At 40.7% G+C, this 17555-nt stretch overlaps 1 protein-coding gene and 1 non-coding gene across 2 annotated transcripts; both read right to left on the minus strand.

Moving 5' to 3' along the window:
- Positions 1-5950: 5950 nt before the first annotated feature.
- Positions 5951-16387, minus strand: EIF4G2 (eukaryotic translation initiation factor 4 gamma 2). Its single transcript, XM_035327656.1, has 22 exons — positions 16231-16387; positions 15530-15641; positions 15296-15361; positions 14726-14851; positions 14261-14363; positions 13446-13577; positions 13291-13357; positions 13056-13207; positions 12524-12634; positions 12268-12351; positions 12087-12185; positions 11700-11841; positions 11445-11605; positions 10898-11011; positions 9922-10047; positions 9555-9659; positions 9248-9463; positions 8688-8946; positions 8290-8494; positions 7660-7871; positions 7405-7526; positions 5951-7217 (listed from the first exon to the last, which is right to left on the minus strand). Exons 1-22 carry the CDS (start codon positions 16385-16387, stop codon positions 7152-7154), a joined length of 2937 nt encoding a protein of 978 aa, XP_035183547.1. The 3' UTR covers positions 5951-7151.
- LOC118168720 lies at positions 10693-10856 on the minus strand. Its single transcript, XR_004751758.1, has one exon. It is a non-coding gene; the product is annotated as a small nucleolar RNA SNORD97 (small nucleolar RNA).
- Positions 16388-17555: the final 1168 nt, after the last annotated feature.

A 17555-nucleotide genomic window follows, 5' to 3' on the forward strand; every position in this document is an offset into this window, starting at 1 on the left:
TGATATCACAGCTGTCTCAGGCATATCTATATATTTAGCCATTTTAAAATACACTGTTTTATAAAAAAGCCTATGCTTATTCTATTAAGCATTTTCAGGGTGTAGTGTCCAATTTTTCAGCTGCTGGTTACATATTTTATTGCACAGATACGTGCAATGGTGGATGATCAGGATTCCACTCAACCTTTATCATCTTGACTGTTTTCTACTTAAAGATGAAATCCAAAGCTCATGTGATGCCAGAAATAACAGTATTGCCTGAATTTATATTGTATATTGCACTTAAAGTGCAACAGAGAGGAAGAGTTGGATTCAATGAAATTTGATCCTATAAACTGGAATAATGATGCAGAGTCTTCTGGCAGAGTATTTAAAATATCAAATTACTTGGATGTCAGGCTGTTTCCTGACATTCTGAGGTTTCAGCCCTTCATGATTCCTATGGACTTTGCATTGACAAGAACTCAGTAACACTGTCTGAAAAAGTAACATGATCTTTGATATGGTTTATAATATTGATAGATTTTGTCAGAGAGATTCCAGCTAATGGGCTGGAATCAGTATCAGTATGGTCCAGTATCAGTATGGTCCTGATTTCCATGAGCTGCCACAGGTTTAACGTCTTGAGGACATGCCAAAACTCAGAGGTAGGGTATTTTGGCTTTTATTGCATGATACGTATCAAAATTGTACTTCTACATCATTGTTTATCTAATTGAATGGATGAATGGCCCTTTATCATACCTAAATACGTCACAGTCTTGAGAATTAAATGAGTTGGTATCATTATTAATTGTTATATTCATTTTGTAGCTGGAAAACTATGGGAAACTGCAGGTCACCACAGAACTTTTCACTGAAGCAAGAAATAAAACACAGATACATTATTGATCTAGCGAATAATCACTGTACCCATGTCACACCTCTGATCAAGCTTTTACATACCTATCCTAGTAGTACTTTCCTATGCTTTGTACATGTGGCTCAGAAGGAATTCAGAGATGGTCTAATAACGAGCAGGCTTAGCACCTTGTTTAGTACTTTGCTGTGGAGATCAACTCATCTAAAAGGGCAGCTGTAAATTGATTCTCCAGACCTTGATTTGTATGATGTGGCTTTATTGCTGAATCATAATGGCAGTGTAAATCATGGTTATCTGCAAAGCTCATTGCCTCAATGTAAATTCTCAACCCAAAAGTGTATTAGTCCCGTTATAACCTCAAAGTCTCATCTATAGGAAAGGTGTTAAAGAGATCAACTCCAATTAAATGTATTTTCAAATAACTGATCATACCATATATTCCTGAGCTGACTGATGCAGAGGACAGTGCTAGATCTGACTAACAGTGGAAACAGCAAGACTCTAATGCAGTGAACTCTAACTTTAGTGCAATTTACTACTATTCTGAACATTTTATTAAGATTTGTGCAATTATAATTACTCTTCAAGAAAGGCTGGTCCCCTACTGTGCTACATCCTAAACTGATAAATCTTGAAATACATTTAAGAAATTGTACTATATTCTCTCAGACTTTATAAAAGTTTAAAGAAAATTGTTATGGAAGTGCAAATCTAACCTTCCCTTGCATTTCGGTTTAACTCTAATGTTCTCAGTAACCTGGCCTTCATTTCTTAAGTTTCACTTTGCCCTAACAGAAATAAGTATTTTGTAACTGCTGAAATTCTATAAATTCCTCATGCCCTGCATACCTTTACATAAGCAGTTAAAGAGCACTTTTCCCTTCACAAGCATAGTTTCTTAGATAACAGAATTCTGAGAATGTTTTGCACATCAGATAATTTAGGCACATTCAGTGTTAAATGCTAGATTTACATCTAAAATATTTAAAGCTAAAAATCATCGTCATAGTCACTTTCCTCACTCTAACCATGTATTTACACCAAGCATAACTCTGTTGTCATGGCTGCTTATTCAGCTCGTTAAAAATAACATCTCATTTGTCTCCAACTGCCCACTGTATGAACCCTTTGAAAGCAAATGCGTGGAGACTTTGTAAGATGAATCCAGCTGAGCCTGTATCAATTTAACAGCTCCGGATTAAAAGCCATGCTATCTGTCTTATAATTAATCCTTCCAAGCTGTTCAGAGCAAATCTTCCCAACCGTAAGGAAGTCCTTCTACCTAAGGATTCTTATTCAGTCTCTGAACTTCAGAGGTAAAGGCCTGATTTAGTTGCAAAGACTTCCTACTCACCTAGGAGTGAAACTTACTCGGTAATACCTGGACAGTAATAGATCCAAGAAGATACAGTGACTATTTTGTGACTTAATAGATAGCAAAGTTCTTCCATGCAGCTGTTTTTGAAGCAATGACAAGCTTTCTTTGGTTGTCCTTTCTCGGTTGCACTGGAAATAGATGCAGAACTCTAGAAATCCCAAAGCCATATTAAAATATTCTCCTTTAAATTGCTATTACTAGTTCTACTAAACCCTAGTAACCACAACTAGAGATCTGCCATGCAATTGCTATGTCTCAGCTGCATCTTGGTATTTCTATTTTGTTTTTGAAGATACAGCGTATAAAGATGTGCCTACAAGCAGACCTTTGCCCACTGAACTAAGACCATAACTGTCTGTAGAGGCAAGATGACTTCTGAATACTCTACTTTTTGACCAGTGGCCTTCAAGATACACAGCAATAATAAAATTGTAAGGTATGGCAATTTGTGTGAAGTGAGGGGAGAAGTAGCTCCACACAAGTGTGTTTAATAGTATTAAGTACTCTACCTGTGAGTGACATCTTGACGCCTTCTGCCAACTAAACTCACTCTTAATTTCCTTCTTCCATGTTGGTTCAACTTATAACTGTATGAATTCACTGGCTTTAAGATTCATTTGCATTCATTTCAACTTAAGCAACCCTACAAAACTCATGTGTGTGTACTGTGCATCCCTCTTCAATGATAACGAAGAGTGATAGTGTTCCAAACATACTTGAGCACAGACCATGTTTTAAACAGCATACACTTATACCAGTTCTGTGTTACGTCAACGTAAGCTGGCATGCATCACCACATTTCTTTTCCTCTACAGCATGCCCCCTCTGCTCCCAGAAGGGGGCAATGTATTTCTTACTAATTCCCTCCTAAATGCACTGTCACCCTTGTTTCAGGAGGCGTTCATTAAGGTATTGTGCCCCACCTCACCCTTCCCTTGTTAACATTATCCAGAAAGCGAAGTTGGATAAACTTCAAAGGAACAGTGCAAAATTCCCTACCCTAAAGGGGATGAGGCAGAAGACAGAGCGGAACACTAAGAACATTCTAAAAGCTAGGCTTCCTGTTCATCAACTTTCATGATACTAACCTCCACCTCATCAGTCCTTCACCCAATTTATTCTAGGTTAGGGGAATACATGACGTTAATGGCATTGCACTTTCCAAACACACACCACACAACAAGAACACTCCAACACATTTGTTTGCCACGGGAAAGGCCATCTGAGTAGTACTTGGAAAAAAAAAAAAAAAAGCAGCGAAGCAAGCAAATGTTAATAAATGTAGGTTTGTTTGTCCAGGTACAGGTAAAAGCAGGCTTTCCCTTCAGATGCTACACCAGCTGTGTGGTAACTGATATCAAAGGCATGAACTAATTTGAACTAGCCATAAACTTAACTTTTATCAGTCACTGCAGCAGCTAGCCTAAATTATATTAATGTTCCAGATGCAGCCTTAGACTTTACAGAAACCACTAAAACTTTCAACTCTAAATAGTAGGCAGATGGAAGATTCTGTGCCAAAAGCTCGCGAGTCAACTCACATTCTCAACCAGAATTCTCTTCTGTTCCCAACCTTGTCTCCACAACACAAGGTTGCTGCTTGCAGTTTTTCTCATTAAAAACAAAAATCAACAACAACACAACAACTGTGCAAAGTCCTAAAGATGTTCTGATGCTTGGAAACTTTTATTAGAACACTTTCGTCAAAAGTCAAAACATAAGTGAGTGCCAGGGTCAGAGTGCAACTTAAAGAAGAGACTGTGTTGCCTTTGGTACTGGTAAAAATAAACAGCAGTCCAGCTCTAATACTTGCTACTTCTTAGAAAAGGTGAACATTTTCACTAAGCAAGCAGTAACTTCTCTTGCACAGATCTTTAAATCTAATACAGATCAATTCATTTAAAGGACTATGCTTTTCGTGGACTTTCATGGTCCTATTGGACTATTTCAAATGGAGTATGTTAATTACACTGAAAACACAATGTTCTTCAGAGCTGTCACACAAAAGTTAGATGAACAGAGCACCTATCCCTTTTACCAAACTGACTGCACTAAGCAGTCAAATAATAGAAAGAAGTAGATTAAGAACAAGATGCTCTTTTTCCTGATCTGTAGAAATAACATTTTGAGTAAGACTGCAGTTTCAAGAGCCTTTTTCATGCCAGTCTGAAGAGACTATATGCATGCTAACAGCATGTTTCCCAATGGAGTAGTTTCAGAATTAAGGGTATTTTGTACAGAAAATAATCCTTTCCATATTTTTCAAAGATGTGGTTGGTATGTATTGTTCTTAAGAGTTTTATTCTTCTCTAGCAGAAATCAGGGCATCCAAAGTGATTTTACCTCATCTAATCTGCAACTAATTACAACAAAAGAAGACACCAAGAAGTCTCCATGCACAGCTATTTAAGAACACAGTAATTAGACTGAAGACTGGGCAAGAATACAAGGCTTATTCATGCTACTCAGTCTGCATGTGCCAGTTTGACCTTCTCCAGAAAAGTTTGGTGAAAGTTAGTGGCAGGTTCTGATTCTGTTCCGTAAGATTTAACTAAGAATTGTTTTACTTGCACCTCCTATATAGCATCACCTGTCTCACCTCTACAGTACATTTATAGTTGGAAATTAGGACTGTGCTCACAGCTCCTGGGTTCGGCTTTGCAGCACTTAGGATTGAATGTATTGTTTATCCAGTAACCTACAACTAAAACAGAAGGTAGTACATTACAGGGCCATGCACCACTCAACTATCAGCTGAAATAAACAGCTGAACATAAAGGAACGAGAATTGAAGTGTATTTTCCATGTTTACTATCCCATAGCAGTTATTTGACTGCTTGAACTTTATGATGCAAGGACAAACACTTAATGACCATCTCTATCTGAAAAATGACATGAAGCAAAATGAGTATTGCTGCTCCTGTACATCTAGCACTGGTAATACTCCTCTACAAATAAGAAATACAGAATAGCTTCCAATTTATGAAAGCTAACATGACTGGGAAGCAGCATGTTCTACTAAAAACTTCAAAGATGGAACTATCACCACTATTACACAGAAGTCAGTTACATCAAAAGCAGCCGGCTCCCTTACCTCAAGCTGCCTTACTTCATACTTTTTTCTCTTAGTTGAGCTGGAATCCAGTCTGCTCTCATGTTTACTACTAGCTGTGTGCTGCTCTATCAAAATGCAGACAGGAAATGTTGAAGTGTTCAAGGAATTTTGGGTAGCAATTCAAATTAACTTACAGGTATGACCTGGTTTACAGCACAGTACCTTAATATACTGGGCTACAGACTGTACACATCTCATACCGGTGTCCTCAGTGAGCCACCACCTGAAAAAACTTGAAGGAATCTAAGTTGGAAGTGGTAAGAGAGGACGCTATTTTTAGCTGCAGGTTAGGAAGCCTACCTTTCACAGCAAATTGCCAGCAAAAACAGTAAGAACAACACCCACTCCCCTAGTCACAGGGCTTGTAAAGTGCACAACTGCAAACTATTTTTCCCCTCAAAGCAAGATGGTTTAAGATCTGAAGTTGTTTCTCATGTTCCATTTTAATCTTCTGTTATGCAGAAGAGATTATGCAGTCCACAGAACTTCTGGCACTGGCAAAAAGTCAGTGTTTTGCCATTACAAACATACCACCTTTTGACAGTTAAATCGTGAATACCAATGAGGAAAAAAAATCTCACTAGGGACAAAGTTCTAGGAAGTATTTTGAGAGTATTTAATAGATGACACTTCAAGCCTATACAGTAACATTAAACTTTTTTTTTTGCCAATTTGATTACTTGAAAAACAGGCAACTAATCATCTGTGCCACTTAAAAAAAAAACATGCATGTGACCTGGAAAAGTTTACAGCATTAGGAAGTTAAAAAAAAGCAAAATTACTCACTGATAAAGAATACATTGGACCACAAGGCAAGCTCGTACTATTTCTTCAGCAGAATCTCTTAACTTCCCTCCTGTCGTAGTAAAACTGCAGTGTCTAATCTTGTCTGTGACTTTTTGAATTTCATTCATACATTAAGACAGATTTATTATGAGCTGGTCCCAGGCTAAGTCAGCTCCTACTGATGTTTCTTTCAGCAAGTAAATTACTTGTCAAAGTTTTTCCTACTGGGAGACATTCAGAAACAAGTCAAGTATCACAATGTTTATTGATGGATACAAGTATATAAAATCAGGGCATGAACATGTCTCGATAAATTAAGTAGACTCAATTTCAATACTATAATAGAGGGACCAATTCCAATTTTTCACCATTGTCATGTTTCACACCCGCAAAAACCTCTTCCAAAGGGCATTAATTCATCTCTCCATCTGATCAGTTTTTGTGCAAGTAAATTGTTTCTTTTAAAAAGACTTGTGCACTTGCCCAGGCTCAAGGATATTAAAATCTAGCACATAAAGCCCATTACTAGAGGTAGAAATACAGGCAATATACTATTACGGCAACAACCATCGATTACAGTTAAGGATTCTCTGTAACAACCAAATGGATAATCAAATATTGCAACAACTCAAGTATTACACTGAGCAAAGTGCATTTCTACAGTATTCAGTGTTGCTATTCAGTTTTCTAACTTAAAAACAGCCTATGATAACTGGCAGCAAAGAAGACCCTTGCAACAGACTGCTTCTGCTCGAGAACTTATGATGTAATTATTGCATGCTGCTAATACACTGTTATCTAAACATTAAAGATACTCTAAAATATTTTTATTGTAGACTATTAAGACATACTACAAAAACCTTTTGCAGAAGATATCCTATTGACATACATCTGCTTTAAATATTGTGAAACATTACAGCGGAATGAATTTTCGCAGTGGTTAGGTCAAATGCAGTTTAACATCATAGCAACAGTATGTTTGCACAATTTTTAAGGCTTTGGCTGGTTCTTTAGTCAGCTTCTTCTTCAGATTCTTCTTCTTCAGCAGTTTCCAGCCAGGTTAGCCATTGGTTCACCTGCAGTTACATAAAACTGGTTGAAGGCAACAAATTGTTTCCCCTCTATGCAAGTCTGCAGACTACTCCTCCCCATCCCCCAGCTCATTTTGAAAGCATTTCAGCTTAGAGTTATATGTATGTGCTAAGTGAAGAAAAAGGACTTATTGGCAGGTACCACAAGAAACAGAGCTACTATCAAGTTTACCTGGAATAAAGCTTTGCCTTTCCCTGGAAACTCTTGAGTAATATCTTCTTTCCATGCCAAAAAGGCTTCTTCTTCAATGATCTCCATATCATAGAAATGAACAAAGAAGCGCAGTAACATGCCTATGAAGTATACAATTTACACTGTTAGGTTTATAATTTGAACAGCTTACTTGACTGTAAGAAATGTAGAAACAAGCCTGAAAATCATGGAGACAAGCACAGTAGTTATGTTTTGTTGAGATAATGCACATACCTTTTGGAAAGTTACTGTTGTAGCAGTGCACCTGGAGTGCATATAAAGCACTCACTTGCAGATCAACATGGTCGTGGAGGAACTTCTGCATTACTGGCTTGAAGGAAAGAAGCAGTTGTTTTTCCTGCTCTAGTTGCTCTTTTGATGGAGCAGATGAAGAATCTGATTCGTCACTAGGTGGGTTTACTTCACTAGAAATATACTGCAAGAAACTGGACAAAAAAAAAAGTATCTTCAAATTAAGATATGCCAGCTAGATTTTATCTATTACTAAAAATGGTGGAATTGTTTCTTAAGTATTCTGCTTATTACAGCAGTTACATGCATGCATAGCACATTTAGCATTATAGTTGACCCCACCACAAGATCCTAGTTACGCTTCTATTAAGGCTCTGAAACATTTTAGAAACACTCTGTTCTACGTTCCTCCTCCCCAAGCAAAGCACTTCCCACTGACACAAACCTGGAGAGACCTACTGCTCTTTCCCCATATAACTGGTGTTAAGAGAGGAAGTCCAGCTAGAGTAACTTTCAGACCTGTCTCAACGTATACCCTTATTCTGTACAGTTAACTGTTTATTGGTAGCTTGACAAAACATGTGCCTGAATTACATCAGGACACCATCTCACCTGGTCATCAATATATTCACAAATCCTTTATCTACATGAAGTTTGGGTGAAATGTTATCTTTAATCCACTTATAGATGGCTTGAGGGGATGGATCCAATTTTATTTGCTTTAGCAATTCCTTCTCCAGTTTCAGAAGTGGGAATAAGAAGCTAAGTCCCTTCCCTTCTAAGATCTCCAGCATGCGGTCCTTGTTCTGGTCGATTTCTGCCAAATAAATAAGATACACCTAAGTGCTGCTATTCATGAAAACCTGTTAGAAACACCATCCTCATTAAGTGTCATGAGAGCTGATTGCATTGAAATAACTGTACTATTTTACTCTGGTGCAAAACACTTGAAGAAAAATTCTCTCTCACAGTAATATTAAGTATCGTAACAGTTACATGATGACTCTTACCTGGTAACATTTTCTGCATATTCACTTTGCTTTGTTGGAACAATTCTGTTAGCCATTCACGATCTTGTAACTTAGCTAACTGCTGAAGGCAAAGCAGGAAGAGAGGGAAATGGGTGCCACTTTCCAGCGGTTGAGCCAGTTCGGAAATGCTCACCAGTTCTGAAATAATGGCACGGGCTGCAAACTGTGCTAAGTAAGATTTCACCAATGGGATGTCCACCTCCAATTTAGGGCACTGGTCCAATACATTCAGGAATGCCTACAAAACAGTAAAGACAGAAGTTCGAACAGTGAAGCAACTTTGTTCTTGTATCAGTACTCTCACTACATAGGAGCGCGATTTCTTTCTTCTCCTATTAAAGTCATTTGCTGAGAGGTTCCCTGCTTCTGAAATGCCATACCTGCATTTCCTTTTTCATTGCTTATTGTACCTCTCAGAAGATTATACCCTACTTCAATTTCCTTAAATCAGCAAGACTTAAAATTGAACTGCCTTTATCTAAGCTAGACATCACCAACAGCCAAGTAACAAGGACTGGGAAGCTATTAGACCACAGTACCTGCATGAAGTTGTCACTCGTGGCTATTCCCTCCTGTTTGAGTAAGCTGATTAAAGTACTTGCTTTCTCTTTGTCTTCATCTGATCGATCTAGGGATTGAATGATCACTTTGCTCAGCATCTCAGGAATGAAGTGTTTTGGAGCTCTCATTTCTCTCACAGTATTGACAGCATCATTAGCATTTCCATTGTTCAGATACTCGGTCACAACAGCTTCCTACAGATTAAGTGATAGTTAGACACGCATACATTTTAAGTTTTTTTTTTTTTTTTTTTTTTAAAAAAGCTGTGTAATATATTTAACATACAGTTTGCTTAAGTAGCTCTTCCTTAGAAGGCGGTGGTTTCTTGATGGTCTTTGCAGGCTTTTCTTGTATAAGTGGTGGATTTGTTTTAAGACCAAGTTGAGGAGGCTGAAAAGAGACAGTACCAGAAGTTGTTTCTTTGAAGTACAATGTTGTATATACTTCAAAGAAAATTTTATCAAGTTTAATATCAAATATGTATAAACAAGTGTCAAATTAATGTCTTCAGATGTTCTTTTCCATACATGCTGCTCTGTGTTGTGAAAACCTGCCCCCCTCCCTTCGCATGCTAGAAAGTAGCCCAAGTTTTACACACATGCAGAAAGTATAATCAAACTAGATTTAGTTAACATACAGTACATATATTTACCTGTCCCAAAGGTGGCGTCTGAGTGCGTGGTGGTTGAGCACTGGGAGGAATCATAGTTATCTGGGGCTGAAGCTTTGGCACTTGGTTTTTATTCATTAGAAAAGACTGAGCAGGTCTCAGGCTAATCTGTGAACAGTCAGAAAAACCTCAAACTGTTTCAAATACTTTTACCAAGAACTACACAGCCATGGACTCACGCCAACTCACCCCACTGAAGCATGAATTTCCACTTACTAAAATGTAACATTCAAGTCCAGACTAAGCCACATATGTACTGAAACACCCCCAAAAACATGACATGACTCAGTGAATCACACAGCTTGCTGCAAGTTACTTTTTTTTTTTTTTTTTTTTTTTTTTTTTGTTTGTTTTGTTTTTTTGTTTTTTTAAAGTCCCATCTGTATTAAGATCTGGAATTGCTCCTTTTAGATGCAGCATGTTACAGACCCAAGAAGATATTTAGCATGTTTGCTGTCAAGTTTTATGGCTAAGATGAAACTCTGCCAATCACTCAGAAATCAGGATACATGTATTTCTTGTAACACCTACAGGAAATAACAACGCAGTTTACTTGGCATTTGACATTTTGCCTACTAGCCAGTTCCTTAAAAAAAAGGAATTTAGCCTGGTCCATCACTTCAGAGCTTCTAAAGTTTAGGATCTTGTAAAGTTTTCATTAAAATGTATTGTTATCAATATGATGCATGGGAACTGATGTCAGAGTAGTGTTCTTGGGGAGGTGTGGGGAAAAGGGAAGGATACCCCAAGAAATTGCCCTCATATCTCAGTCTTGCTCATGGGACGCTGGATACCCTAAGGAAAGTGAGGGGTAAGGTGAAAGAGGAAGGGGCAAAGTAGGAGGAAGAAGAGAAGTAGAAGAAAGAGTTCCAGCATTAGTCCTCATAATAACGCGTCTTGCTATAATCATTGGGCAATATTTAGAATAGGCTTTAAGTAATGTAGGCATGTAATGTACCTCATCTGCATTAAGCTGTCCTTTCTTAGAAAACCGAGGTGGCATATCCTTCGACTGTCCTTGTTGCTGGGATAAGAGTCCCTGATTCTGGTTATGGTAGAGCTGGCTTTGCCCCTATTTCAGAAAGGGAGATATAGAGAAAGAAGTGCAGATGATGGAGTGGTGTACATCATATGGTAAGTAGTACCAGAGGGACCAGAGGAACAAAGATTCTATTTGCCAGGAAGGGAGAAAGAAGGAGCAGGGGTGGTGGGAGAGTAGCACCTATCCCTAAAAACAGGGCTAATTTTTAAATAAATAAAAAAAAACACACCATTCTGACCCACCAAAGCCACATGCACCTTTTCTTGCAGTTAAAAAAAAAGTGTATTCCTTGCATCTCTTGCACTATTTTAAGAAATGGTTTAGAGTTCTTGCATCAGCTGAGCATCAGATCATATCAGACTAATCTGAAGAAGTCTTTCAACACAAGTATGCTATAATCCGTAACATATGCATCTGTAGAAGAGCTTCTAACATGCTCAAGTCACTCTATGTTCTTCCTTACCTGACTTTTCAGAAAAGATTTGCCTAGTTCTCCAAACTGGGATTGAGCAGAAGGCATGAGGTGACCCCCATGGCCATTGAAAAGTTGGTTTGAACGATGGCGTCCCATGGTGGGTGAAAATCTATCCTGAATAACCCCTGGACCAGTACCAATTCCGCTACCTATTGTTAGAAGACGAAAAACATTTTTTGTTGTTCTTGTTTTCAATACAGTACAGTTGCGATCACCAGCATCAGCCCTGTAGTTTCTGCATACCTGGCATTTGTCCAAACATATCAGCAAGCCCTCCAAGTGGGTCCCTGTCAAGTTTCATCCTGGGTGGCATAAAGGGTCCCTCCAGAAAGAAGTCGCTTCTCATCCCTTGAGACATAGGAGCAGGAATAAAAACTCCCAGATCCTTTAAAACAGGAATTACTGTTTTGGTCAGTTTGGAGTAATAGTCCTTATGGAGTTAAAAGTTTTTAGATCTAAACTGTAAGTCTTTGTGATTTTAACCCATAAGCCCTTACTGTCACATTTCACTAAGAGAACTACTTATACGTGGCCAAAGATGAGTTTTGTGCCATGGACTGAACAGTCTAAGAACTTCCTCTACCACACGTAAGCAGAAGCAAAGCACGGAATTTTACACTGAACACTTACTTTTACTGCATCTTGACGGATTTGATTGATAGTCTTTGGTCCATTGTCAAGAAAAGCTTTGCGAGGAACCCAGTTGTGTTCTCTCAACTCCACAGTATCCTTGGAACATAATGGATTATTAGGCAAAGAGTCAAGACAACTTGGTGAGAAAAAAAGCAGTAACGTCATTTTATCACTATACCTGCAGCAGGAAACGAATCCTTGCTGGCAATTCCTTACTTGACATCAAGGAGCGCATACGGGCAAAGTACTGATCCATTAAGGACTGGAGGGGGGGAAAAAAAAGAAGTGACGTTGCAAATGAGGACTGATGTATCTTCAAACAGCAGTTAGAAAAATCTGATTCTTCGTTTTTGTGACAGCATAATAATACCCCAACAGCCTTCTGGAAAGGCTTTTAAAAACTACTTTGAAGACCGCAGTGGATACATACATACCTTGGCTTTTGCATGGTCTAATCTAGGTCCTACTGTCCTCATTATCTGACAGAGGCACTCCAAATCCTCCCCCATATCTTTGAGTTGGACTCTCTTCTTCTTTTCCAAAAGCTGAAACATTAAAAGGGAATTAAAACATTTCAGCATAATAGAAATGACCATTTATAGCAAACAACAAATGTGTATAGCAGGACATGCAGAAACACATCACGTTATTCTGAAGACAAATAAACTTCATTAAAAACTGCTAAGTGAAGCACTTATTACTCGTAAGTCCATGTACTTTGAACTACCTGCAGTATTTCTATCTAGGCCAGATTAAGATATCACTTGGAAACAATTCCCATGGCTTTAAACAAAGCCAGATTTTCTGTTTTTAATCACACCAGAAGGCTGTTTCTTTCTAATAGTGGTATAAATTGACAGTAAACACTGATTTTTATGGTCAAAGATTCCCCCAACAACATAAATATTGTATTTTTAGTTAGAAATACTATCTTGCTTTTAGCCCACACCCAACCCAAATACTTACTGTTTTGATGCACTTATGAAGGATAGATTCATGAATAAGATCAAGCTTGCCAAGTTCTCCAATGAATTTGATGTTCCCCAGCATCTTGATCTTGGCAATGGCTCTCTGTTCCTCCTCCTCAGGGAGGAGGGGACCATCATGCTTATCATAGACTAGAAAACAAAGAATCCTATTTAACACGGCTGTGAAATGAAATGAGAAGTAAATTCCATATTAAATTGGTTTTAAAGCTTACTATCAACATTTCTGGTTCGGTTTTCAAATTCATCTTGAAGTTTAGATATTAGGAGGCGTCTGAATGTCTACAAAAACAACAAAAATAGTTAAGCTCATCTATGCAACTAAACGTGCCAGCACAGTTTATCATTCTACAGCCAAAGAAATACTCACTGTGCTTTGCTTCTGTCCTGGATGACTCTCTGCAGATGGGCCATCAAAGTTGGGTGCATCTTCTGCCAGTCGCAGACATAGTTGAGCATACAGTGAGCTATACTTGGGCTCTTCAAGGGCTTTGTCTACGATCTAAATAAACATATTTAGAGTAAGGTAACATGTAGCAGGATGCAAGTTTATTACGAAATGGGATGCAAGACACTCAAGATCCTACCACTCTACATGATCTATAACATCTAACTATTCTTTTCCATTCTGCGAAATAAAATCCGTTATTTCTGCATGCTTAACAAATGATTCTTAATGCTGAAGCAACGTAAAAAAGCTAGTGCATGCTAAAGAGCTTCCATAATCACTAAGCAAAGGGACAAGTTTGAATTTACTCATCACAACACTGAAGCCCATTTGATCTCAGATTGAATAAAACAGTATGATGCTATCAACTTGTGCAAACAGCTGTGTACAAACCTATGGTAGCTTTCCCAGAACACTAAGACTTGTTCAACAGTGAGAGGAAAGGGGAAGGAGGTCAGGTCAGGGAAATGAACCCTGTGAACTAGAGCCTCAAGATTAAAATAAAAAATTCTCCAGTATCATTTAGTGATTCTCAAGACTTATAAACAGCATGATAGAGCATTAACTCTTATTTCCTCACCAGTATATCCCTTCCACACAGGAGTTAACATTTCTACGTGGTTGGATTATCAAACATCAGATCAGCTATGTTACTTCTGTATCTCATCAATAAAAGTCAACCTCTTTATTCTTGACATGCAAGAAAAGTTGTAAAAGAACAAAAGCTGCCAGCTTACCAGCAGTATGACCCCTTTTAGGATGAGCTTAGACTCTACACCCACATTGAGGAGCTCAAGGCATAGCTTGTCAAACTTTTCAGGAGTAAGCTTATTTAGTATGCTGAAGAGGAACAAACAGAAACAAAAATCCCTATTACAAATTTTATAACCACAAGTAATTTTAAACCTAAGTTTACCTTTACTAGTTGGTCTATTAAGCAGAAAAGGAAAGCCCAATTTTTACTTTTATTTTAAGAACGAAAGGTGTCCTCCCAAGGATTAATTCTCTCAGAAGATTTGCTTCTTAGGCCAGCAACAGCAAATTCTTGCTGTGTGCGGTATCCATTTCTGCTTCATTCCTTCTAAAGAAGTCTCCTCAACCCCCTGCAGAACTCAAGACATGCACTTCTTCCTCTATTTCAACTCGCTATTAGTATCTTGCTAAACGTAATAGTAAGGAAAAGCATCTTCCACAAAACTTACCCTCTTACTTTCCTGAAGATTGCATCATGTCGTTCTTTGTCGTTTGTGGAGTCGTCATCTCGTCTAGTGCTTCGTGAAGGAATCCATTTCTGAGCGTTTTGCCCTGGGGTTTTCCCCAGGAACTCGCTGTAAAATTTTGAAAAATAAGATTGTATAAGCAGAAGCAATTTCAAGAACTGGCCTTCCAGTATTGTCTTAAATATACTATTACTACATTTACTTTTACCAAAAGCATGCACCTACCCCATCAACACAACACGTATGTTGTACAGTAAAGCCTTCATTTAACAATTAAAAAAAAAAAACTCAAACCCCACCCCAAAACACTAAAACCCTTCCTCTAAACCTTTTAAGTTAAACACATGAAATGCTCCGTACACCTCACATCACCGTATCATGGCAGGCTTTTTTTTAAAATAGGTATCGTACCTTGCCACAGACTGAAGGACAGTAACAAACTCAACAGTATTCTTTGCACAAGTTTAAAAATAAATTATTTTCAACTCTTTATTCACCATCATCTATCCTCTGCCTTTAGAAGATAACAATTCAAAAAACACGAGAACATACCTGTTGCTGGCAGTCTTGGGATAGTGCTGAGGTGCACCCCTACCACCTCCTCCGCCTGAAGAAGCACTGTTAAAAAAACAAATCATAGAGTTTGCATAAGTTCAAAATACCAACGTTCTCCATTACATGTCAGTAGTGGCAATAATTACTGCCAACTCAAGAAAACATATTTAAAATACACTCATAATAGAGTTTCCGCTGCAAATACTCATTTACTGAAAGAAGTGTTAGTACCTGAAACGAGAAGCACCCCCTTCTGCAATCGCACTCTCCACTTTGGCGGCTTGACAACAAAGAATCTTCAAAAGAATAAAATTAAATTGACGGGGGTGGGGAAAAACAAAACCTAGAAAGACAAATCAAGTATTCACATTATGGTTGTTTTACTAGCAATCATAGTATCCATCTTATAACAATTCCCGCCCACGGGAAAGCCCATTTCATCAGGTTACCCATGTTTTCCAAATGGGGGGAAGAAAGGATCAAAGACTGAAAGGAATCAGGGACTGAAAGTGCAAATGCCTCAACAAGCTTTTACCGTGTCAACCTCCCAAAAGCAAGGAAATAATTTTCATTGCTCATACAACAGAACTGGAAGAGTTCTTTATTGATATACCTTACAAATTAAATTTTAATCGTGCCAAGATAAAGTAGTCACGTTTGAAGGCAAGGAGTAGGACGGCACAGAACGCACATTTAACATAGCGGAAAGGCTGTATTTTATATCTAAACCCCAACAGCCAACACCACCGCCAAAAAAAAATAAAAGAACTGCTCTTCCCCACCTCAAATTTTATCCTGCAAGACGAGCAGGAAAATATTTCATCGCACTGCTTACGTAGCAGAAACTTGATGACGCCCGGGAAGCCCGGAAAAATCACGGGCACCCTGAGGCCCCGTCCCCGGCCGCTCGGCTACACCGTGACGGCACGCACAGCCGCGGCCTTGCCGAGACGGGCCCCTCAGGGCGCAGCCGAGGCCGACAGGAACGGGCGCTCCGCTCCCAACATGGCCGCCGCGAACAAAAGGGCTGCGGGAGCGCGAGGAAAGCGGGGGCGCCCCCCGCAGGCGGCAGGCGCTGCCCTGCCGCATGGAGCCGGCGGCTCCGGGCGCGGCGAGCCGCCTCCCCCTTCCCCCACCCGCGCCGGGCGCCGCCCGTTTCCAGGCTCAGGCGGCGCCAGGGGCCCGGCCGGCTCTTTGTTCTGCACCAGGGAGCGGAGCGGGCCCCGCTCCCTCGCCGCCGGAAAAGGGCGCCCCCCATACGTGGCCCGGGCCCCCGGAGAAAGGGGGCGAGGAGCCGCTATCTCCCCGCACAGCCACCTCCCACCCGAGCGAGGGAAGCGAAGGTGCCGCCGGCAGAACGGCTTCTCCGTAATCCGCTCCCCCATTCCCCCGTCCGCGGCACACGAAAAAAGGAAAAGAAAAAAAAAAAGGGGGCAAAAAGCAAAAGGAAAAAAAAAAAGAAAACTTAAGTCGCAGGTAGCTACGTACCGATGTCCTCCCACCCCCGACCGCAGAACAACCCCCCGGGCAATGCGGCTCCCGCAGGAGCCCGCAGCCCCCCGGGCACCGCAGTGCCCGCTTCCCTGCGAACCCCCGCGACAGTTACCCGACCCGACCTCCCTCGCTGCAGATAAGCGGCTCCAATCTCTAACGCCGCTGCTCGGCTTCCCCCCGCTGCCCCTCCGCAGCCCTCCGCCTCCCCTCCTCCGCTCAGCACCCACGGCAGCCCGGGCGCCGATAGCCAACGCTGCCGCCGACCCGAGCCGCCATTTTGTGCGGCAGAAATCGACAAGACACCGACGAGAAAATGGCGGCCATTTCGGGCCGCCGCCATTTTAAGCGACAGCCGCAGCGGTCCCAGCTCCCCCCCCAGCGCCCAAGCCCAAGCCGCTCTCCCACCGCGCCCGAAATCCTCACCTTCCCTCAGGCCTTGTCAGCTTCCCCGGGTCCCGGCGGCTGGCGAGGGCAGGGGAAAAGGCGAGAGAAGGGGGGGAGGGGAGGGGAGCCGGGGACCGGGGCCGGGGAGGGGAAGGGGGGAGCGCGCGGGGCAGGGCGAGTCTCCGAGTCACCACAGCAGGAGCAGCAACCGCCCGACACTTCCCTCCTCAACCTCCATAGAGAGCCGCCTCGCCGCCGCGTCTAGCGCGCACCGAGCCGGCCCCACTAACTTTATTACCCTTCACGCAACCTACCCCACCTCCCACCAATGGCCGCCAATCGCCGCGAAGGGCTCCGCCTGCCCTGCCAATCACAACGG

Source organism: Oxyura jamaicensis, chromosome 5 (genome assembly GCF_011077185.1).
Source record: "Oxyura jamaicensis isolate SHBP4307 breed ruddy duck chromosome 5, BPBGC_Ojam_1.0, whole genome shotgun sequence".
In the NCBI taxonomy this organism is placed as follows: Eukaryota; Metazoa; Chordata; class Aves; order Anseriformes; family Anatidae; genus Oxyura; species Oxyura jamaicensis.